Genomic DNA, 23,908 nt, shown 5'->3' with positions numbered 1-23,908 from the left:
TGAACACAGGCGGTATTTACCTGCAGTGGGAAGTTCATGTTCAATCCAGCAACTTCCTTTGATAACTGATGAAACAAAAATAAGAAAGAAAAATAAGTTATTTACATATCACTAAAACATTACCAGCAAATTAGGCCTGGTTCAGTCTTGGTTTGGACCCAAGTGTTAAAACAGAAAATCACAGATTTGATAGAAACAGAATCCGTGTATGGTTCGTTCTTTGAATATTCCGATTTAAAACAAAATCAGATAAACAAAATAACAAAAGGAAAAAACAAATAAACTGCATTTTTCTGTTTTTTTTTTTTAAATCAAAACGGGAATACTGAATAATCCAGTTGCTTGTTTTGTTTATGTGATATTTAGATAAAACCACAATGCCGGGAAAAGGGCACGTGGTTTTAAAAAAATACATTTTTTTCAAACTTTCCATCGAGTCTCGCATTCTACAATGGCCAGCTTTATTGTTTTCCGTGCATGGGAGCCGGCGACTTAGTCTGCGAGTGGACGATATGACCGTGGAGAAGATCGCCATGATATATTCCAGGTGGCTGTTTACTAAGAAACCTAGCTGGTCATAAAACATTAAAATACATCTAAATGACAAGTAGCCTACATATTGTACAATAGGCTACATAGAAGAAGAAAGAAACTAGATTTCTTCTTCGAAGGTTGTGCTCCACACAGAACCTCCCACCGTCATAACGGAGCACTTCGGTGCACCAGATTGCTTTAGAGCGCTACTGATCTTGTCGTGTGTCTTTCCGTTGTCAAATAGTTCACGAAAAAAATCCCCATATGGTTCAAGTGCGGCCATAACTAAGGCTAAATATAATTGGACAGTCTATTGCTAGTTTAGGTGATAGGCTCTTTTTTTTTTCGCTCGCTGCGTTCTGCCTTCTGGTGTAGCCTACAAATGTATCTAGGCTATTTTTGTTTTTCTGTTTTGGGTTTAAAAAACCAACAAACAAAACACAAACACAAATGAAATGCCGTATATTTGTTGATTCCTTTTGCCCTTTTTCCGTTTCAAAACCAAATCAGAAAAACCAAAGAACGACTCTGTTATTTGGTTTTTCTGATTTGGTTTTAAATCTGAATATTCAAAGAACGAACCATACACGGATTAAACAGTTGCCCATCAGAAGTGAATAAGTGCACATGGCATCGGTTTGAAGCTGCTGCCATCAGTTACACACTAGGTACTCTAGTTGATTAGGTTTTTTTTAGCTAGTAGCACAACCCTTGGGAAAAAAAACAAATCTGTACTATTCTAATAGTAAAACAATACTGCATTTTGTAGAGAAACTACCAAAAATCTGTATCCAACAAGTAAACAAAAGCACATAATTTCTAGTTCGTAAGTCAATACACTTTTAATAACTTAGTAATTTATAGTTTTTTATATTTATGACCACGGGCCACTTCCTTCCTGTACATTTGTGTTAAAATGGGAAAGCATAGTCTATTGGGGTGGGTTTGACAGCTGATATATTGTTGGTTCGAGCCTCAATGTCCTTAGTCTACTGCAAGTCTCTCTGGACTAGAGCGGCTGCTTGGTAACTAAACAGTAAAGCAGTGACTGATTGGCCTACGGGGGGACATTTGATCTAAAGAAGAAGCCAGGGAGAGCTTTGCACCCACCTGTTGCTGCTGTCTCTGTTGGTTAGCTTTCTGTTTGGCACGGCGCTCCAGGAACTGTTTGGCAAACTCTTTGGCTTCCACGGTGTCGCCCAGGTAGGACCTGATGAAGTCCAGCACAGCGTAGGGCGACTCCACCTCCTTCAGGTACGCAACGATGGTGGCCACTGGGGGAGGGGGAGGGGGGGGTAACACACACACACACACATTAGTCAGGGGCTTAAAGGACATCAGAGGATATGGTATTCAAATATAACCCTGAAAAACACAAAGAATCACGGGGACAGGTGTAAAGGGCTACAGCAGTGGGTTTTTTCTTTGCAGTAGTCGAAGTGTCCTGCGACCTTTCGTTGTACAGCAGAAGAAACCAGCAAATTAGTAACCCCAAAACAACGACTCTTTAAAATAACGTTGCAGACACAAAACAAGGAGTTTCAGCTTTCAAGGTGAAGAGCCGTACCCCTTAAATCTAATATAGATGTTCCAACACATTAAAACCACAAAAAACATCACATTTCCTCTGAGTCATACCAGACATTAAGAAAAAAGGTGCAAAGATCCCTCCCCTTGAGTCAGGGGAGGGGTCGCTAACCCATTGTGTGGTTTCCACGGTTAACCACGCGGCAGGCGGCGAGGGTGGGGGCTTACCATCCAGCGAGGAGGAGGAGTTGTTGGTGGAGGTGTTGAGGGCGTGCAGCATCTGCTCGCACCAGGTGGTGAAGCCGTCCTGGGGCTTCATGCCCTGGAGGAGCTTCAGCAGCTTGTCCTCGTCCTCCGTCCGCTTGCGCCGCATCAGGTACTGGTCACTGGGGGGGGGGGGACAGACGGACGGACGACCAGTTAGGGTTTAGGGAAGAACCAACCGCTTCCCACGGTTATGTAGTGGCATTAAGGTTTTGAGTGGTGAAATCCCTTCCAAAGGCTGCACAACAATGGACAGCACACCTGTCGAAACGCAAGATTAACAGATTGATTCAATCCATTTCATCCAGGTTTTGCCAGACAACCCATTTCTTTAAATATTGTGTCAAGTTGACAATGATCATAAATCCTTTCCATGCCGTTGAGTACAACTACAGTTCAATCAAATGGGAAACCGTTTTGTCCCCCCCCCCTATACCTGAGCGACGGGCTGCTGCGGCTGTTCTTCATGCCCATGTTGTTGTTGCCACGGAGACTGCCCTGGTTCTTCACCGCCTCGTCCCACATGCCCATCCCGCCGGAAGAGCCTCCCCCGGGGGCCTTGGAGTCCATGCCCCCCGGGCCGCCCCACATGCCCACACCGTCCGCCCACTGGCCCCCCATGGAGGAGGAGCCCATGGGCATGCCGGAGTGCTGGGAGAGGCGATACACACAGGGGGGGCGTCAACCTACAGACCTCCAGCCAACAGCTGCATGGAGAGCCACATTAACGTATAGAACCTAAAAGTCAAAGCTTTGTTTTATTAAAGCTTTAGCTTATGCCATCGCAGTTCACTAGTCTTCCTGGGGTCCACATCAAAAACACAATACAACAAGTAATACTCAATACAGTCCATACACAACAGTAAAAATACATTACAACAGTGCAGCAGTCACTGGTGCAATCGCTACGATAGAAAATTAGGATATTGTTAAGAGGGTGCAACACTAAACTCTGTTTTAACACTGTTTTATTCTGAACATGCTCATGCTGGTTTAGATTGGGTCTCGATAGTTCCTTCCTTCATTCGTACGTCTTGAATAAGGTTCAGTCAGTCTTTATATGTACATCCTCTCCAGTCCTCACCCTGTCTCTCTGCTGCTGGACCCGCTGCTGCTTCAGTATGCGTTCGGCCTCCTGGTGCATCTCCAGCAAGGTGAGAGCCGGGGGCTTTCCTGACTTGGCCATCCCAGAGGAGGAGGGCCCTCCCCAGCCCGAGCCCCCAGCGCCGGAGCCCTGCTGCAGGGGGGCCTGCTGGAGTAACTTCATGATGAGCTCCTGTTGCTGTCGGCACTGGAGGGAGAAACAGGATTCACATTTGAATCTCTTCAAAGTAGCATTCAAAACACCAACGTAGCATCCAGACCGATATTTAAATCAGCAGTTCTCATCTCCTCGGCTTCGTCTGAACTCCCAATTTCTCACGAAAGATGGGCAGTTCCGGTATCTTTCCCACCCGAGGTCTGGGTCTCACCTGCTTGCGCCGGAAGAGGTCCTCCTCTTCCCTCCTCTTTAGCTCCTCCTGTCTCCTCTTCTCCTCCCGTCGCTTGCGCTCCTCCTCCTCCCGCTTCGCCCTGAGTTCAGCCTCTCTTCTCTCCTGCTGGAGAGGGAACACAAAATGAGAAGGGTGGGTGGGGGTTTACAAAGGATGTCCTGAACGCTGGTACAGGGGTCTTTTGGTGCTCGCAGCTGATTCGACTCCACCAGTTCAAGTACAACTATGACATGCCAACTGTAAAAGTCCAACAGTAACATACAAACTGCTATTTCACTGGATAAAATGTTATTATAGCATGGTGATTTCAGTGAAGATGTGTAGGGAATCAGAACAATTCCTTGTCCCAAAATAAGTTGGGTTGGTCTGTTAAAAATATTATTATTATTATTATTATTATTATTAACATTATGTTGACCATCACAAGTCACTAGCCAACACGAACCACTAGGGGGCAGCTCAAGCTCACCTTTTGAAGCTGTTCGAGAGTTGGACCCTGAGTAGAAGAATTCATTGTTAAGTCCCAAAGACTGGCCTCTCCGCCTGAACAGGGGAGGAGAACAATGAGTTAGTTGGGCTGCGTGATACCCGAGTGTTGCTCCCTCACAGGGAGGTAATGCGTGTGGGTCACCAAACGTACCCGACGGTTGAGAAGCTGAGGTATGCATGTCCCACATGGACCCTGTATCTGGCACTGACATCGACCTGTTCATCGAAGGCATCATACCCTGATCACTGCACCTTGACAAAGAGAGACGCACAGACGCATGCACACCACGCAGAAACACACACACACACACACACACACAAACAAAATACATTAAAGAATGTCAGCCACAATAACTAAACATGAACTGATTTTTGTTTTTTGTTATTGTTTGAAACAACAATGAAAAACAATGTATAGCTGAGCACTGGGCACTCGTATGCTCCTCTTGCTTCCAACGTGACGCTGAGACCCGTCAGGAGGAGCAGGTCGTAAGGGAACGGGCCGCAAGGTAAAGCCATACACCACACGTTCATGCTCAGTGTAGCACCCGGGCCAGGTGAACACACCTCACACGCACGCTCCCGGGCCACGTGAACACACCTCACACGTACACTCCCGGGCCACGTGAACACACCTCACACGTACACTCCTGGGCCACGTGAACACACCTCACACGCACGCTCCCGGGCCACGTGAACACACCTCACACGCACGCTCCCGGGCCACGTGAACACACCTCACACGCACACTCCCGGGCCACGTGAAAACACCTCACATTCACGCTCCTTTACCTGTTGATGAGCTGGAAGAGCTGCTGCTGTTGCTGGATCTGCTGGTAGATCAGCTCCTGCTGCTTCTTCAGACGCTCCTGCTCCAGGTTACCCTGGAGGAGGAGGAGGAGGACAGGGAGGTGAAGAGGGAGGGAGACGAGGCGGAGGAGCAAGATGAGGTTGTGAGGAGAAGGAGGAAGAGACAGAGGTGAGGAAAGAGAGCAGGAGGAGGAGCAGGTGGTGGGGCGAGGGAGGTGGAGCGAGAGGAGAACATTAGTTTTGTGTTGCTGAAGGCTCATTCAGCAGCTAGCAGTGTATCAAGTCAAACTCAAGAGTTTAAAAAAGCTCCAGGCGTCTTAACTCACCGACACAGAGGAGCTCCTCTGTGTGGCCTGTGGGCGCTGGGGGGGAGGGGGCTGCCTCACCAGCAGCGGGGGCGGCGAGGGTCCCGGGACGAAGGGCACGCGGCCCCACATCTTGATGACGTCGCCGAGGGGCTGGAAGCCCTCGTCGCAGCCACGCTTCACCAGCAGCGTCATGGTAAAGTAGCCCGCCTGGAACCACTCGCACATCTCCATGGTGGTGAAGGGGCCTGGAGGACAGGGAGGGGGTGTTTACACTGCCTCAGCGGACTCATTGACACTGGATACTAGGGGTGTGAACGGTTACACAACCCTTTTTTTTTTTTCGTGTACACGGTTAACCGTTTTTAAATTAATTACGATTTTTAAATTAATATTTAAAGTAGACCGCAGTCACTCTATAGTGGGATTATTTGTTTTTCAACATGGCGGATGCACGAGCAGAATGACCGCAAAAATAACATTTGTTTGACCGGTTGCCGTGGTTATCTCTGTGTGGTTAATTTGCAGTTGCGGTGTTAATTAGGATGTTGTCAGCTTACTGTTACATTAAACTGTAATCAGACTACGCGGTTACATGCTATAGAGCCTAGAGTATCTGTGGTATAAAGGCTGGGACGAATTTCGAATTATAAATATGTAAACTTTATGTTGAAAGTATGGACCGTAGCGATTCCCATTGATACAATGGCGCTGTGATTTTTTTTTTTTTACGGTTTTCGTTTACTGATTATCCTAAACGGTTATGATTTACTAACCGGTTACACGTGTACACGTGTTGGGATTGTATTTTTGACTACCAAGTTATTTGCCCCCCACCCTCATTTCATTTTTTTTTTTCCACAAGCTTTGGTGATGCACGTTTTCCCTAGCCGAAGAGGCCTCGGAAGTGAGACGAAAAGAGAGGAGAGACGAACACCAGGGACACCGTCGGCGGTGAGAGCTACTACTCTGGGTGCAACGTTCACACGAGTTGGAAGCTCCAGAACAAGGAATGAGGCCACGTTCTGGGACGGCTAAAAAAAGGCCGTCTCCAATTTCGACAAGATTGATTGACACGTTTGATGCACGCCAAACCCTTGCAGCTGCCATCTGGAGACATCAGGGTTAATTAGACGTTATCCAATAAACCTATATAAACAACGACCGCTGGTACAGGGATAAGTATTGGTTGGGAAGCCACCATTGGTTGGAAACCACCATTGTGTTAAGACCAGCATTGGTAATTGTATTGGGACAACCAAGGATTGAAAACCACCGGTGGTTGGACATCACGATTGCTTCTGGACTACCATTTGTCACACTGTTGGGAACCATTGACGCTTAAGGCAAACTATTTGGCCATTGGTCCTTTGTTAAGGCCCACAATTGGCTATTGGTCCTTGGTTAAGGACCGCCCCTCTTCAACTTCTTGGTTGGGGACTAAAGTGGAAGAATGGTGGTGGAGCAGCAGGCAGGGATGCGTACCTTGGATCTCCCCCTGGGGGTCCTTGTAGAACCACTTCTTGGCGGCCTCGTGGCCCAGTGGGAGTGCGTCGGCCGTGTTGCGGCCGTCTTGCTGCTGCTGCTGCTGTTCCTGCCTCTGCTGCTGCTGCTGGTGGTGCTGGTGGTGGTGGTGCTGGTGGTGCTGCAGGGCCTGGGTGAAGCACTCTTCCTCCAGGGACGTGTCCTGCAGCGACGCCACCATCTTCTCCGCCTCCTGTACCGCACGGAGAGAGGGACGCGCCCGTTAGGTCACCGGTACAGCACTGCGGAGCGGTCGGTTTCACTGAGGACGACGCTCCCCATAACCCAGAGGGGACAACCTTGAGAAGGAACACAGGAGGAGGGACCCCCCCCCTTCCAGGGACTGCAATAGGAGCCTGAAGGAGCAGCCGTGTAATGTTGGCACCCTTGGGTTCTTACGCATACACAAACATGGTCGAACACATACACACAAAGTAGTAATGGGACTTAAAGGTCTTGGTCTAAGTAGGTGTTGTTAGGCTTAGAGACAGATGTGGGCCACTGGAGTCACCTCCAGAGACCACTGCCTTTTTTAAATATAATAGTACTGCCACCCTCACTCTGCTGGCGGCCATTTTGGCTCCCACCAGTCACTAGATGACGGACGACAGCAGTTTAGTCGTGCAGTTATCAATTGTATTATGCATTGCAGTGGGTCGCACACACACCCACGCACACGCACACAGTGGGTTTTGCGTTGGAACATGTGATTACATGTAAGTGCTTTGTTCACGATGCCACGGTAACATGGTCATGCGTGTCCCAGAACACGTCTGAATGTGGGCCGTGTATGAAGTGACCTTCATGCGTCTTGAAAAAGTCGTGCTTGTGACCAACACGCTAACATTTTAGCACTGGGTGAGAGCGCTGCCACCGCAGGCGTGAAATTAAAAATCAAGAGCCGGAACAGAGCTAGGTACGGCAGAGGTTTCACCCGACCCACTTACTGAAATAGTCTTTCAGACAGAGAGGCGACACTTTCTCCTTTATTAACCGGCCCCTGCTGTCCTGTCTGTCATGAACCAATTTCAGTTGAATACAAGGTCTATGTTGAATATTAATCAATTTTTTTAACGTTTTTTTTTAGTAATAGAGCTTCTGCTGGCATTTTGGTAGTAAGTAACTTTACAGGGAGGTCATTTTGGAAGGTCTGTAGTATCAATAAAAAAATAAACAGCAATCGGTTCTTTATATTGCAGTCACCCTGACATTAGTGTCATGTACATTCAAAAGGTTAAGACTGCAGTTCAGGATGATGGTAAAAGGCGTCCTACCTGCTGTAGGTGCTTCATGCCCTCGTCGTCCTCGATGTCTCCCCCTGCAGGAGGGAGGAGCGGAGCAGCAGAGGAGGGCGGGGGGGAGGGAAGGACCGAGGCGTGGGCATGGCCGACGTTGTTGGACACGTTGTTACTGAGGCTCACGTGGACCTTGGACAACCCCGCGGGACCTGCTGAAGACGGGGGTGTGGGAAGATGCCAGCGTCAACATAGTAAGTGCTTAAAGGATGTTATGAAACGCTATTTCCTTTTAAAAGGGGGAAAGTTCCACTGAAACTGTCTACATTTTGACATAGTTTAGCACTAGCCAATCGAGAAGCAGAAGGGCTCCACTCTCAATGCAACTCTCTGTATTCAAGGGTTTTCGGTTGTTGCGCGAAGCGTACCGTCGTTCAACATGTTACTGCCTTTGTGGGGCAGGTTGTTTGTTTGCTGGGGGTTGTCTTGGACAACCATCCTTGCGCCGCCAGCCTTGGAGTCGGGGTTCATGTGGTTCGGGGGGGAGGAGCAAGGTGGGGAGCGTTTACCCTGGTGGTCGCCGAACCCGGTCTCCTTGCTCTCTGGAAGGGGAGCAGAGAACAACAGGTCAACACAATGTCCCACAGGAGAGGTCCAGGGTAGTAGTCAGACAGCCGGACAACCAGACCACCCTGGCAATGAGCTGCACGTGAACCGGACGCTTCAGGAGAATTAACAAGCGTCAGAAGTGTTTGGAGCTTATCCTGGGGCATGTTCCATGTTTTTGCTCTAGTCACAATCAAGGTCCTGTTGTATCAGGCCGTTGTGTAAATACACTCCTTCAATACAAAACAAAGTCCAACTATGGCCCCACTACAGTGCGTGCATTCTCCATTGTGCTCCGTTATAGCCAGGCAAAGCCATGGGAATGCTGTGCTCCAATGACAAACAAGAGTTTACAGAGCCACGCCACGTTAGAGTCTCTCACGAGGACGCAGACTGAGGAACAAACCGGCCTCCACGTCGTCAGTGGAAGGTTTGGGATCAGAAAAGAGGTGGCGCACATGTATACCTGGCATTGTGCAGCTGTGGCTAAAGCCTAGTGAGCTAATGTCAACACGATTTGCGTTCACACAAGGCGTCTGCTTTGCATAGGGCCTTGAGACTAGCCTAGCCATGGCCCAAGACACAAAGTGACCTGACGACGAGTCGTCAGGTCTCGTGAAATCTTGCAACACGTCAACAGAAGAGAAAAGGACTGAACAGGTGAGAAGAAGCCTGGAGGAAAAGAGGACGCGTGATTCGTGAATGCAGACCGCCCGGTTGGTTAAGGAGGCGCAGGCCTTACCCTTATCTTTATCACCGCCGGAGTTGTTGGGCCTCTCAGAGTCAGCGGGGAACTCCTCCTCATCTTCCTCCTCGATGCCCTGGAAGTCCAACTCCTCCTCCAGGATCATGTCCTTGCCTCCCTTCTGGCGGAGAAGGAGAAGGATTCATCAAACGACTAGATAACGCACAACACCAATACAGAGACGTCACTTTAGATGCATGCCAATAAGCAGAAGCCATGGGTGCATGACCCAACGAGGTTTGGGATTGAACCCATTATCTTCTTGGCTGGGAGTGGCCAGACCCCCCCCTCTCCCACCTCCCCCACCTTAAGGGGCATGAACGCTCCAGAGGAGTCGAAGGTGCCCAGGTCTCCCTCCTCCTCGTCTGTGCACCACTCTGGGAGCCCGTCCCGGTCGTCCTCCATGCCCTCGCTGCCCGCTCGCCGCCGCCCGCCGCCACCGCCGCCGCGCCCATCAGAGTCCCGGAAGTCAAAGTCAAACTTCCTGCGCCGACTCTCGCCCGGGGCGCTGTGGTCCCGCCAGCCTGCTGAGCGAGGACCTCCGTCTGATGGGGTTAGATCAAAAGTTCCTATTGTAACCAGTCGCCCGGGAGAGACCAGAACATTAAAGTCAGATACACACTTTATTACCGCACTCAAGAGCAGTGGTAGGGTCAGGTTAAAACAGGCTTTATTCATGTGTGCATTGCGTTTTTAACCAATTGTATATTGTGTAAATTTACACTGCAACGTTTATGACATGTCGATGTTTATGCATGATGAGTGACCAACATAAATATGGATCAGTTCAAGAAGAAATATGAACCGATAATAATAACATAATTATCGTCTCATGTGTGCGAGCCTGTGTGTGTGTGTCCTTGAGCGCTTGTAGGTGTGTGTGTGTTGGTGCGTCTCGTACCGTCCCTGCGGCAGACGCCCATCCTCCAGTTGCTGCCCGGCTCCACGCCGCCGCCGCCTCCTCCTCCTCCTCCTCCTCCACCCACGGCGACGCCGCCGACCCCGCCGCCGCCGCCGCCGCCGCCCTCCTCCTCCGCCTGCTCCTCCCGCAGGGTGCGCCAGTTGTCGCTGTCGGCCCGCGTGTGCTCCTTCCTGCCGGGCCCCGGGGCCACTGCGGCCACCTCCTCAAAGCCGGGCCGGCCCGTCACCTCGCGCCGCAGGGGCTTCTCGAAGCGGCGCTCGCCCCTGGGGGTCCACACGTCAGACACAGAGCTAACGCACCCGGAGGAGAGCAGGGATTAAGAGTGGGTTTGCCGTTTGCTGTTTGTTTTTCTCATTGACTCCCTATAAACTTCCTAGAGGCAATTTCTTTTTTTACATGTTAGACATAACTACAAACGTTCTACATGTCGATGAGTAAGAGGTGGGGAGATTCGATAGCCTGCGAAGCAAACAAGCTCGTGTTTAACTTGCTCTGGCATAATGCGTCTGTGGCACCCCCCCCCCTCCTGTTCAGACAGATTCCCAGCAGACTACCATGTGGAGGGTTTGATATGATGAGTGCACAGAGAGGTGCCCTGTGGGAGTGCCGTTGAGGTGTTTTCATAAACAACCAATATGGCTGCCGCTAGTGTATCATACGTTTTGTAGCTCTGATAATTAGTCTGGCAAGCCTGTTCACTAACATGCCCCCTCAACCTCATTAAACAAAGATAAGGACCGCCATCGTTCAGATCAGTTCAATAACAAACTTGAATAAAAACATACAAATATAACATGGACACGGATGTCAACCGATTGGGATCCGCTCTGCTGATCCCAGTAGATGACATGAGATTGCCAACAAAAAGCGGGGATGCTTTGCTCACCTGTCGTCCCAGCTCTGGCTGCGGTGAATCTCCCGGACGCTGCGACCGAAGCCCAACTCCGGCTCCTCAATACTTCTTTGGTAGAACCCGCCTTCTCCGCGCCCACGACCTGTACATAGACACAGATCGTCAGTTACCTTAAGTGAAGCATTTTAGATTAGCTTTTTCCTGCACTTAATATCAGGTGGGGGCTGGGACAAAATAGGGGCTTCTTGGGTAGGTCATGCAAAAAAACGTTTGGGAACCAGCATCCTTAACGATGTTGCAATTAGGGAGTGAAATGTGACTTAAATTGGTCAGAATGTGGCAAGGCTTTCCTTTTACGCAAACTTTAGCCGGCAGACATTTATTACGAAATACGTTCTAAAAACGACTTCCTCTTAAAATAATAGCCACAGCAACTGAATACAAGAAGTCTGTGTTCAATAGCCTGTTAAGCTTTCAACATACAGCACGGCTGCGGTACATGTGTACACGTCACCCTCTCCTCAACTTTAATTCTTCCAGGCGTCTCGGACCAGCTGCTGGCGTGTTAACGTTGGCCATTTAAGATGATCACTGCTGCACTAGTGCGCTTGCGCGTGTTTGCAAAAGGTCTATTCGACATGGCCACAGTACAGAATATACAGAGGGCCAGGGCCAGAGCGGCAGCGGCTAGACACCGCAACACAAAAGCGTATGGCTTTAATACAATGTGTACTCAGCCCTCCTGGACGGCGGCCATTGTACTTAGGAGAGAGTGTCTTGAGGTCGGCTTGTTCACACTGTGGTTCCACTGGTGGCGGTGGTCGGGGATTCACTGAGTGGTTCCATGTGGGTCACTCCTTGTAAAGACACCAGCCACTCTGGTCATAGTCTGGTGGGAGCGGCTGCCTTTCTGGCGGCTGTAACCTACTATATTTTAGACCTTACATTCGCTGCTGTAGCATTTCTTTGATCAATTCTCCCTACTGTGTGTCCGTAGCGCGTAGATCAACCATGCCTACCGTCTGTACAGAACAGCAATTTCATAAAGAGCATCTCATCATAAAGAAATGCACTGCAATTAACAGCACATGGTTGAGAGTCGTGTGCTACGCTTGAGAATGAGAATCATTTGTGTTTGTTTGTCGTTTACCTCGACCGCCTCTCGCGGCCCCTCGGCCCCGGACCACACCGGCTGGGGCGGGGCCTCCCACTCCTTTACCCATGAGCCTCAGCACCGCCACGCTGTTCACAGACATGGAGAAGTTCCTCTGTGGAGCGAGAGAGATCGGGGAGAGGAAGAGATGGCACCAGAGACGAAAAGAGAGAAAAAAAAAAAAAGAGTAAGGGATAGTGACGAAGAGTAACGAGAGAGGGAGGGAGGACAGCAAAGGCAAGAGACAGAGTAGGAGCCAAAGAAGGAAAGCGATAGAGGGAGAGAGAATGGAAAAAGCAAAATGAAGGAATGTTAAGAATGTCCACTCTGTGGCACACTGGCCAGGCAGCAAAATGGACCCTTTGAAGCCCCGGTGCTTATCCGAGTGGAATACGATTAAGATGAAACGAGTGGAAACCACCGCACTCCGAAAGATTGTAATATCCCACTGATCAGCATGCACGGATCCAGTCAGAACACGATCAAGCTTTCACCGCAAGTGCTTTAACTACGTTGACTTAACCTACGGTGAAACAGTGGACCCCCTACCCCAAGGTGGGAACCCACTGGTCTGAACTGTATATGTGGAGTTACCATTTTAGCCGATTATTTAATTAAAGGCAATTTGGAGGGAATTCAGAAAGGTTATTAAGGAGGAGCGGTGAGGGCCAAGACGTCTCGCTCATGGATGTATGTCACGGGCAGGTTACAATGCAGGCATTGGGGTCGAACCCACAACCTTTCAGCTGGAAGTGGACATTAGGGCTGGGATAAACGATTATTTTTTAAACGATTAATCTAGCGATTATTTTTTCGATGCATCGATTAATCTAACGATTCATTTTTTTCAGACCGATTGGATTTCGATTAGATTATCTCCCCTTTAATTGAGTAATAGCAATTTATACATGTTGATTTACATATTAGAATGAAAAAAACATGAATGCCTTAACATTGCAATAGATGTTTATTGCCTTAAAATTGCCTCAAAGTAAAGCATTCTTAGAAGTCAGAGGTAGCATTCAATAAAACCTTGAAGCCTTGAAAACACAGGCATTCCGTCCTTCCTGAACCAACAGAATTGAACATATTGACATATCGCGGAATCGTTTCCTTTTACATTAAAGAATTCCCATACTTTAGAGGAACGAGTGCGTGGCGCCTTGCACTTATGAAAGTCTAAGGAGCCACTCGCGTTGCTACTAACCCAAAACTCGCGTTTAGGGTTTTTCGAATCGACGCGCATTTTTCGCGTCAACGTAATTTATGCGTCGACGTCATCGATTACATTGACGGGTTGTCCCAGCCTTAGTGGACATCATTTAGCGCTAGACCATTAAGACCCTGGTTTTAATACGATACAACGACAAGCACTCATCTGTTCAGCAAGGATTAGACAGAAAGGTTTTAACCAACAGTGTTTATGTCAGCGTGAACGCCTCATCAACTGTGTGCGTACGCGTGTCTGCTCGCGTGTGGTGGAGTGTGTAGGCCAGGCGCCCGTGTGCAGGAACCCGTCGTACCTGCTCCTCCTCGGTGAGGGGCACCAGTGCCAGCGGCTGCATGGGTTCTTCTTGCAGAATAGCAGCAAACTCCTTATCCTGCATGTCCTCGGGGACCTGCGTGCACAGCAACCAGACGGTGAACAACGCACTCAATATATTACTCAAACAATATATTAAGAGGTGGGCGGCGACTCGGGTAAAGACAATCAGGAAGTAGTCCAACCAGTCCACTGGTTGTCCCTGCAGCCATCATTTTAGCCAAGGATGCATTTTAGCCAAGCATATGATAGTTTTAAAATTAAAAGTGACTTCAGCTTAAGGTTTATATCCAATCTTTATAAATATTACTTCAATCACCAAAATGTAAGTGAGGTCTGCAAACGATAACCAATATAAAAAAAACATCCATCAAGTCTGTTTTGACCATTACCCTAGGGTGAAGCCTGAGAACCATAGTGAACAACATACAAAGCATACAGGCCTCACCTTGTTGTCTTTGATATAAAGTGCTAGCATCTCCTCGCGGCCGTAGCGGTACTCGGCCAGCTTGTACTTTGGCATGGCGGGGGAAGGAGGGGGAGATGTCACACTCCCCCCACTGGACAGTGCACGAAGCCTGCGGGTGAGGAAAAAGGGGGAGTCAAGATTGGCTTCGCTAACTGCTTGTTTGCATTCCAGCGTTGGAAGCCATCATTTTAAGAGAATGAGAGTTGACCATTAACATTGAAAAAATGTTATAAATGGATACAAGAGAAAAAGCAACCGACTTAAAGCTATTTCAGCCTCCAACAGTGTACTTAATGGGCACAAACTGCAATCACGGCAAGAATTCATAAATTTCCAAAACTTTTCTTGAGAAACCAAGAGAAACAAGCATATTCACAGACGTTGGGAACACACAGATTACATTAACTCTCCATGACCACACAACTAGTGCCACCGCAAAAAGGCCCGACTCAAGGAGGCGCCATGCAGGGTTTCCAGATGGGAACAGCTCCATTTCAAACGGACCGTCTGAATGAGACTCCACCTATGGGCAACACAGACCCTACTGCGACGACAGAACAGGCCCCCATCAGGGGCAGAGGGATAAGAAGACTCGTTGTTACTGAATGGTCTGCACTGGCACAACTGACCTCACTGGCTCTTTAGGTCCCAGCAGTACATACTTTGGGTGGGTGGGTGGATGGGGGCAGAGAGACAAGCTAACATATTGCCAATTGCAATCTTAAGATTTCCTTTTAAAACGCTATGACGGCCGGGCGGGCGTCCAAGGCCTAACAATGGCCCCATTCACATGCCTCTGTGCACGGCGCGTCACGTCCACAAACGGGCCCCATGGGAACCACATGTAACCATAGCGCAGAGAGCGAGGCAGGGTAAGGGTAAGGGTAAGTTGTACACCCAAGAAAATAAAAATAACAGGCAATAGTTTTCGCTGCCGGTCTACCTCCGACTGCAGCGTGAGGTCTCATAAAGAAAGTTCATCTGGCTGAACAGCAGTAGACACAATATTTGAACTTGAAAATGGGCGGGGGGAGTTAGGCCTAGGAAGAACAAAAAGCATACTGAGAGAGGAATAGGCCCATTACAGAGAATCAGGTTGAGAATTAAGGTTGAATCAGGAAGGCAAAGGGTGCATGTGGTCAGCGTGGACGGGCATGTCTGTCCCTTTCAAGAAATGCCATCCTACACGCATTCCGTTAATGCTTTCTCATAGGTCAACAGGAGAAATCCAAGCATTTATTTCACAAGTTTTCTGTTAGGTGCTTTTATGATTATTGTAGGTCTTTCAAACACGAGCAGTAGATCTTGAAAGGAGTAGTAGGAGATCTTCCTCACCAACGGCATGCACAATTGAATGTATGCGTGACTGGTTATCAAAAGCCAGCCCTAATCAGCTTAGCTTTGCTACTAGCCCCTCTCTCCTTCTCTCTATCTCAAGATAGATATAGATAGATGGTAGCACAGCTAAGCTAAGTATGGGAGCATGGCTCATTTTGAAAAGAGAATATTGAAGAGCTAGGCAGCAGTAGTTGGCCTTGCTAGACAGTAAGACCGTAAGATGTGCACGAATGTGCATGCGTGTGTGTGTGTGTGCACGTGTGTGTGCACGTCTGTGTGTGTGTGTGTGTGTGTGTGCGCAAGTGTGTGTGTGGGGGGGGCAGGGTGACTGCAGATAGCCTAAAAATGAAGAATAAGGAAGAATATTATACTGGACTGGCAGTGGACCAAGAATGCAAGGAGTGGTCATGGCCCATTTGAGATGGAGCGCTACCAAAAAGCCCAGAGACAACGCCTGCTGGTAATCCTTAGACAAACATTTAGCCATCAGGTCGACAACAGACCAGCAACATAGATGGCAAACTTTCACATCCTTCTCAAGATTGAGTTGCAAAATGTGAAATTAGATTTACTTATTAGTTTATTAGCATAACTATTAATTTGTTTTGCTATGATTTTGCGAATTTCACAATATACTGTAATGGTAAAGAGTAAAACACATGGACATATTTACTGAGGGCCAGTGCAATTCAGTCGAATATTCAATATCTACTGTTAAAATAGTTTATGTATTTCAAAGCAAAAGAAATGCATGCATTTCTTTAATCAAACCAGCTCTGGTTCAGATACATTTATCCTAAGCTTAGAATGGTAGTTAGACAACCTAACCCTCTTCGGGTTGATTGAATTTAAAATAACGGTATTTTGTAAAGATCTCCTTGTACTTCCCATCAGTTACTGGTCAGTACTCAGTCACTTTAAAAGAAGAAGTTCCAATTTGCAGCTGGTAGAATACAACACAACAGAAGGTAATAACTTTATAACCAAAACCAATCAACCTAAAAAAAAACATACAAAACCCTGCATCTTAAATAAAAAGGTCTATGGTTTTCGCGACTAAGACTATCCATAGTCTAATCTGACTCGTCAGGCCAGACCATTCGCTGACTGACCAAACTCCTACGATATGTTTATAAATATGACATTTGCGTTGCTTAAAAGCTTGAAAAATGACAGACCGCCTAACAAATGAACTCTGCAAAGTTCTACGACAATGGATGATGACAGTAACGGATGTGAACATTAAATTTGACAACAAATATAGGCTTCTATTAGCATTTTATAAACTACCATTCATAGACTACAATAATAAACCGAAATTAATATCATACATTATGAGCTCAGACAATGGATGTTGAGAAGGAGGGATCTGTTCTGTCTGAATACGCACGGTACTGCATCTGTTCAGGACAAACCCTGCATCGATAAAGGGCCCGCAGAGGCGTTTGACAGATTAACAATGGGTTTCAGAGTACAAGACCAGTACAGACGAAGAGAAGCATTTTCTCCAGCATGAATGATAATACAGCTGCCGTTTAACTTTCTTTGATCCCCTGTAATCGTCTCGAAATGCTGCCCAACTTTCCTGATATTGTGAGTCCTTCTAGACTAACGCTGGAGAATGTATTCGAAGGAGGCTTGTTGGATGGGGCTACTGCCATTATACTAAGTGGTTAACAATCAATCAATAAGGACATTTATTGAAAGCTAAACATAGCCAAGTGAACACAGAAGACTGAGTCCACTCTGACAAAAGAAAACACTGAATAACTTCTAGGCTTTTCCTTCTAGAAACCAAGCGATTCTGTGGTAGCGCTCAATTAGAGCGCCTGTGCTCCCAGTGCCCTGCTGAACCATACGCACAACTTTCCTGAGATTCTTATTCTACTTGTAAAGACGGAGTCGACTAGGTGTATTACCATGGAACATTTGAATCAACAAAGATTGGACGAGACAAAAAAAAAAGTTGATTACTGCAATCTGAGGCACTCGAGTGTCATTTGTTACTTATTCAATCAATCATGTCTAAGTGTTTGCTATTTGTCTGTTGTCTCATGCGTGTCCACTGGCAACCAAGACAATTCTAGTCCTAGCACCGTTGTTCCTTCTCACAAGGTTCCTCCTTGTCCATACGGCGTCTACATTTATGAATGTAGACTTTTGTCTACATTCATAAATGTAGACCTTTATGAATTTTACTTTTACTTTTGTTTAGACAAAGTTGTTCCAACAACTTCAGAGACTGGTTGAAAGCTGGGCTGGTTTCTCATATTAACATTATTTTAGGATTAAGTGAAAGTCAATATGGTTCAAACATCTTCAAGGTGAATCCATTTCTCCAGGAACTGCAGACGTCAAATGATGCCAAAAAAGGTTTTGCAAAAATGTTTGTCAGAAGGCTTATCGCCAACGAGTGGGTACTAAGTGAAGGCCGTAAAAAAACGGTTGTAATCGTATTATACTAAGAGGTATTTACCATTCTGGGCCGAAGTTAAGAGTCTCAGCAGTCATATTCCTCACGTCCGCACAGAATTGAGTATCTGCAGGGGAGAAATTTAGAGGAAAATGTTGAGCATTAGTAAGATTTTATATTTTTATTATTAGCACACATTGAAATAAATTACACACAGACACACACACGAGTGGGATCCCACCTTACCCTGTCCAGGTGGTCCGAGCAGGCTGGACCAGGCTAGGGATCGCTGGCTTGAGTTAGGCTTAGGTGACTAGAAGGCTGAGTGGTGCTTTAGCTGTGGTGAACTCGCTCCCCAAACACACAGACACAAAACGAATAGCTGCCAGGTTGCAGGTGTTTGAGGAATACCAGGTTGTCCGGTCTTACAGTCAGGTAAGGAAGAGGAGTTGACGTTGAGTTTTGGAGTTCGGAAGCTCCTGCTACTTACAACTACTACAGCCCAAAAAGATTGTTAAAACGAATACGAAGAGAAAAAAAGAAAACTCAAAAAAAATCCTTGGAATTGAATGTTGGAAAAATAAAACACTCTCGATAGCATTAATTGTATTTTTTTCTTTTTTTTGTTTGACAACAGCAGTTTTATCACTTTGAAGTTAAAAATACAAACTGATTCATCAAAAAAAATAACGTAACACAAGAAACTAATATGACAGCCACAAGAAATCAGGCTGCTGAAACAGCTGCCAATAGCAGGCGCGACTTTCTCGCCTTCCTTTCTCTCTCTCTCTTCCTTTGAATGTCCTTCTCTCCCTCCAACTGAATTGTGGATAGAGAGAACCTTCCGGTAACCCTCTTCCTCGTCCTCAGACTTTAGTGCTGCGGGACAGAAAATATTCAGTTTGAGTAACGTGTTTTGAGGAGAACAAAAGAGGTACATATCTTCCAAACTTTTCTTAAATGTTAGCAACAGTCACTCATGGCCCAAATCAAGAACAGATGCAAAGCTTCATTTATATTCTGCTTTGGATTCAAACCGGCAGGCAGTTTTCACCCGAAGACGATTAGTGATGGACCAAAAGAAAATGTGAGACCCACGAAATACAATGCCAGATGTTGTTGCTCACGCGCTACAATTGAGCAGAGATTACCGTGTTTGCAAATTATCAAAAAACTATTTTACACCAGCACCATTACCAATCAATTATGAAATGAGTATAACTTGTAAGATAAAACTTGATTAAAATCAACTTTCTCTCAGTACTCTTCTGATAGGGAGGAATGATTACAATTTATATACAACATTTAGGTACATTTTTCACGTGATCATTTTTTGTGGTCGTTTTTCTATATCACTAATAAATGATGCATTACTCTCTGGGATAATCAATATAGACATAAACAGCAAGAGATTCTCATATCTGACAATAACTTGAGTGTGATAAAGGTTTTGGGCACATGTCCAAATGATGGCAAAGCCCAGATATCACTCTGGCCTGGTTGGAATACAGGAATCCCCTGGTTGACTGCCGGGGAAAACTTTTTACTCACTGCTTGGCACCAAGCCTGCATCCATTTACCCAAGGCTGTGTAATTTGATTTTCACTTCTGTTATGTTTGAGCGATTATTTTACATGGCCTCACTCCGAGATAAAACCGGGCATAATTTGATCAGATTGTTTGTGCACACTACAGTTAAAAGAAAAAATGTGTAGCATGTTTGTGGGATTCAGTTTAGGCCATGCTATTGAAATATGCGTTTGGCGCAGAGCGGCCGATTTCACTTGTAAGTACCTGCACATGTCAGGTAAACACATAAAGAGTGGAGATGTATACATGACATATACTGGGAGGAAGGCCTTATAAATTCAAAAATACATACACAAATACTGTAAATTAAAAGGTTCAAATGAAATGCTCCCGATTGCCGAATAATAAAAATAACAGGTTTGTTGTTTTGGAATTTAAACTAAATGTAATGTGAATACCAATAATAACACATAAATATATATCAATATTATTTAAATTGTTGGTATTGATAATGATTTGGGTATTGATAACGTAAGAAATTGTGGTCCAACATACTTGTAGTTATACGGTAATGTACCTCCCACCATGTAAACAAACACAAACAAACGTACATTTGATGACGCTTATTTCAAAAAGTACAATGGACGGATCCAGCATCAAAAAACCCTATTCCAACACATAGAAAGTCATTTCTAATCGAAATCAAGTTGTTCTTATGGATAAAATCCGACTACTAGAGACCCCAAAATGGAACACTAGAAAAGGCGTAAGAAAACACACCAAGTTATTCGAAATTACCCAAACGTTGACCGCCAACACCAAGCAGCACGGTGTCCACCGTCCACATAATACACATTTCATTTAAACCCCGCTATACTGAACACAAATCACTATAACACAGCCGTTGATTGGGACTGTGCTACTTGTGGCTACCTTCCTAGCGACATGTTAGCCCCACGACCGCCTCTGTCGTTGAAGGCATTAGCTTCAGCGTTAACGAACCCAACGAACACGAATTCGCGGGTATACTTCGCGGACTTCTCCCCGCAACTAAAACCACAGCTCGTAGCATGACACGCTTCTGTATACCTTCACAGATCTATATCTTGCAAATGATGGATTTCGGGTCATAATAATGGGTTTTATCCTTCAAAAAAGGCCCTTCCCTGTGCATCGTTAGCGGGTTCGGATGACACGCGATGTGATATGGCGGAGGGGGCGGAGTGTCGGCGTGTGTGGGTCCGTCGCCCCTGGCCTGCTCCCCCGCTGTGAGGACGGCCGACCCCTCGCTACACCCCCTCTGCATGTCGCCTCTGATTCATAATCCCAAGCGCTTGAAACACAACTTTAATCCAAGGGCTCTCCGGATACATGTTCTGTAATGCACCGATACGGTTTAACAACCGCGGAGAACGCTTCGCGTTTTGTACTCACTGACGTTAGCTTCTGGGTTAGCATTAGCGTGCAAAGAGGAACCACCGCGGCTTACCTTTTTTCCCTCACTGTTTTCAGCTGTGAAACTCGATGTGCACGATGTGTTTACAGCCACTCAAGTGTATGCATGGGTCGCTTGTATCTCTGTAAAACGTGTTCATTCGACAAAAAATGGTACTTTGGACAAAGTCGTGCTCTGTGTTGTGTATGTATTTGGGTCGCTGCTGCGTATCGGTGTCTGGTCGTCCGCTGGCTCGCTAGTCTCTCTACTCTTGTTGTTTGTGTTTCGGAAACATGGCCGTCCGTGCGCGTACCACGTGACCTCACATACTGACAAGTCGGAAGCTGGTAATTACGGGAACTGCCCATAGGTCTTGAACGCATCATTGAATGTTGTGTAGTGTTGCTAACGTGCTAGCCTTCTTTCTATATTTATATTTTTACGAGTTTATATGCTTCGCATATTTTTTTTTATAAATGCTGTGTTAAAGAATTAACATCTTCCGACCTGTTAATACAGTTCAAATAAAGACTGTAAATTCATTATGGGGCGGCAAGAGTTAGAGCGAGTTGGCTGGTAACCGGGAGGTTGCTGGCTCGATCCCCGGCTACTTCAGCTGAGTGTCGAGTTGTCCCTGAGCAAGTCATCACACCATAGGCATCACACTACTCCTGACGAGCTGGCTGTCGCCCATGGTTGACGCCGCCGTCGGTGTGTGCATGTGCCTTTGAATGGGTCAAGCCATATTTTAAAGCGATTTTAGTGGCCACTGGTTAGAAAAGCGCTAAATAAATGCAGTCTATTATAACTCGGAATTTATTATTTTTCTGAAATTTCCCAATATATATTCGGTATAGTCGAAGGACAATATTTAATTGACTTAAAAGACAATACAACTCAAAAGACGTACAAAATTAGACACATCACGTCTGCGGAAGCTCACTATTTAATGCAAATGCATTGCAATTGTATGCCTAAGCTGTTTTAATGATTCAGACAGTTTCACACTATTTATTGATATAAATAGAAAAATGATCTTTCATTTTGGTCTTTATCTTGCTATCAACCGAAACGGACCTGAACTGTTTTACATAATACACGTATCTATCCTCCCTGACTTGAAATGCTCCTAAGTTTGAAACGGTGTCTTCCATCCCACATGACTTGAACGCACAGTGCGTTCATGGGGCAAAAATCAAACACGCCCCTACTGGCGTTGAAGGTTATCTAAACTGCTTTAAATAATGGTCTATTTTTTATGTTCAGGAAACGTATTGGTCAATACAACAACGTGGGGTCGAGCCACATTAACGAATAAAAGACCATAAACTTACTCGGCCCCCTCGAGTAATTTTTGATGAACTTTTTTATTTATTTCCCCTCCCATAGACAGAAATTCCCAGATAGATAGATGGATGGATAGCTTTGACTTAAATCACCGGTTTAGGGACATGCAAATTGTTTATCACAGCACGTCGGTATGAATATTAAAGCCACATTCTCCTAATATAAGTATTTGCACAATGGCCTCGACTTCTAAACATTTTTTAAATTATTTGGCAACACAAAATAAGCTGTAGGCCTTGCAGTTGTAAGATACACATTTCTCCGGTGCCATATACATTACATTTCTTTCGAAAAGACTAGTTCAACATGTGAAACTAGGTCATAGGTGACTGTGTCTAGGTCACAACTACTCTTCACAACCGTTGGCCAAGTCTGCATATTTTTTCAAACATTTGAACTAACCTTACAGTTCATTACTAACACATGCCCATTTGACTAACGCTTAAGGGAAATATATTATACATAGGGTTAGGGTTAGAGGGTTAGATGCGATGGCCAAATGAACCAAAATGATAAAATGATGGCCCTCTGATTGGTTTTAAAAGTTTGTTTTGGACAACGTTCTAAGTCCTTGTCACAAACAGTAACGAGCCTACTGTAACTGTCTATCTGACCTTCACAGACAACAGCCAAGTCAAGTAAATTATTTGTAGGGCCCGACACCCCTTAAGGCCTGAGCAACAGATCATTACATCAGAGCACATACTTTTTGAACATCTCTTTTACCTCTCCATCTATGTATATACTATTATATACTACTTCTACTACATATACTATGTATTTAAACTTTTAACGAGTTTAATGATTTTTTTTCATTCATTCAACAGTATGGAACTGTCTCCAGCAACCACAACCTGCTTTAAATAAAGCATTTTTTTTTTTAGCTTTGAAAGAAAGTAACAATGTGCATGTGATTTGGCATCCTAATAGACAATAATTAAACTTTCAACTGAAAATACGTGTTTATTTTGAGTTGTTGAAACATGAAATAAAAGGACTACAGACTAAGGATAAGAATATCAGGTGTGATTAAGCATGATGTCCACTGGAGGGAACAGGGAGCCCCTTTTTGTGTGAAGCCTGCCTGATGAACTTGGCTTGCAGACACTTTACTGCAAGTAGCATATTCTATTTACGCCTCGTCTTTTTCTATGGGGAAATGGCGCGAACTTCTTGAATTGCATACAAAACGAAAGCAGGGAACGTCGGTCTAATTATTTTGGAGGGTAGGTAGGTCTATAAGTTCTGATATAAGTACAGAGACTGGTTATTTCCTCGTGGTAAATCTACATCCCGCTTTTAAAGCGGCCGTTCCCTAGGCGTCCTTTACGTTGGCCTCTATAAATAGCAGCAAGGACTCCATCAGGGAGAGG

General features: G+C 45.9%; 1 protein-coding gene across 11 annotated transcripts in view; it reads right to left on the bottom strand.

Annotated features, from left to right (window-relative positions):
• Window positions 1–21,534, bottom strand: part of gigyf1a (GRB10 interacting GYF protein 1a) — a 29,024-nt gene extending 7,490 nt beyond the window's left edge. The window contains exons 1-23 of one of the 11 annotated variants that reach the window (XM_030338309.1): window positions 21,243–21,534; window positions 18,465–19,102; window positions 18,287–18,350; window positions 14,452–14,581; window positions 13,984–14,079; window positions 12,458–12,575; window positions 11,341–11,449; window positions 10,434–10,744; window positions 9,839–10,101; window positions 9,530–9,653; window positions 8,610–8,783; window positions 8,221–8,396; window positions 6,908–7,139; window positions 5,444–5,670; window positions 5,100–5,191; window positions 4,459–4,559; window positions 4,288–4,361; window positions 3,798–3,923; window positions 3,410–3,616; window positions 2,762–2,976; window positions 2,290–2,447; window positions 1,645–1,808; window positions 21–65 (exon numbers count right to left, since the gene is read on the bottom strand). In XM_030338309.1, coding sequence (XP_030194169.1) covers window positions 21–65; window positions 1,645–1,808; window positions 2,290–2,447; window positions 2,762–2,976; window positions 3,410–3,616; window positions 3,798–3,923; window positions 4,288–4,361; window positions 4,459–4,559; window positions 5,100–5,191; window positions 5,444–5,670; window positions 6,908–7,139; window positions 8,221–8,396; window positions 8,610–8,783; window positions 9,530–9,653; window positions 9,839–10,101; window positions 10,434–10,744; window positions 11,341–11,449; window positions 12,458–12,575; window positions 13,984–14,079; window positions 14,452–14,581; window positions 18,287–18,321 — 3,177 coding nt within the window. In that variant the 5' untranslated portion in view covers window positions 18,322–18,350; window positions 18,465–19,102; window positions 21,243–21,534. Of the gene's footprint in view, window positions 1–20; window positions 66–1,644; window positions 1,809–2,289; window positions 2,448–2,761; window positions 2,977–3,409; window positions 3,617–3,797; window positions 3,924–4,287; window positions 4,362–4,458; window positions 4,560–5,099; window positions 5,192–5,443; window positions 5,671–6,907; window positions 7,140–8,220; window positions 8,397–8,609; window positions 8,784–9,529; window positions 9,654–9,838; window positions 10,102–10,433; window positions 10,745–11,340; window positions 11,450–12,457; window positions 12,576–13,983; window positions 14,080–14,451; window positions 14,582–18,286; window positions 18,351–18,464; window positions 19,103–20,842; window positions 20,968–21,242 lie in introns of those variants that run through there. The other 10 variants (XM_030338308.1, XM_030338311.1, XM_030338315.1 and 7 more) reach the window with 10 other exon arrangements.
• Between the last annotated feature and the right edge of the window lie 2,374 nt (window positions 21,535–23,908).

Source organism: Gadus morhua, chromosome 17 (genome assembly GCF_902167405.1).
Source record: "Gadus morhua chromosome 17, gadMor3.0, whole genome shotgun sequence".
NCBI classification, from domain to species: domain Eukaryota; kingdom Metazoa; phylum Chordata; class Actinopteri; order Gadiformes; family Gadidae; genus Gadus; species Gadus morhua.
The sequence above is the reverse complement of the archived record's forward strand: the minus strand, read 5'-3'. Positions and strand labels throughout refer to the sequence as shown.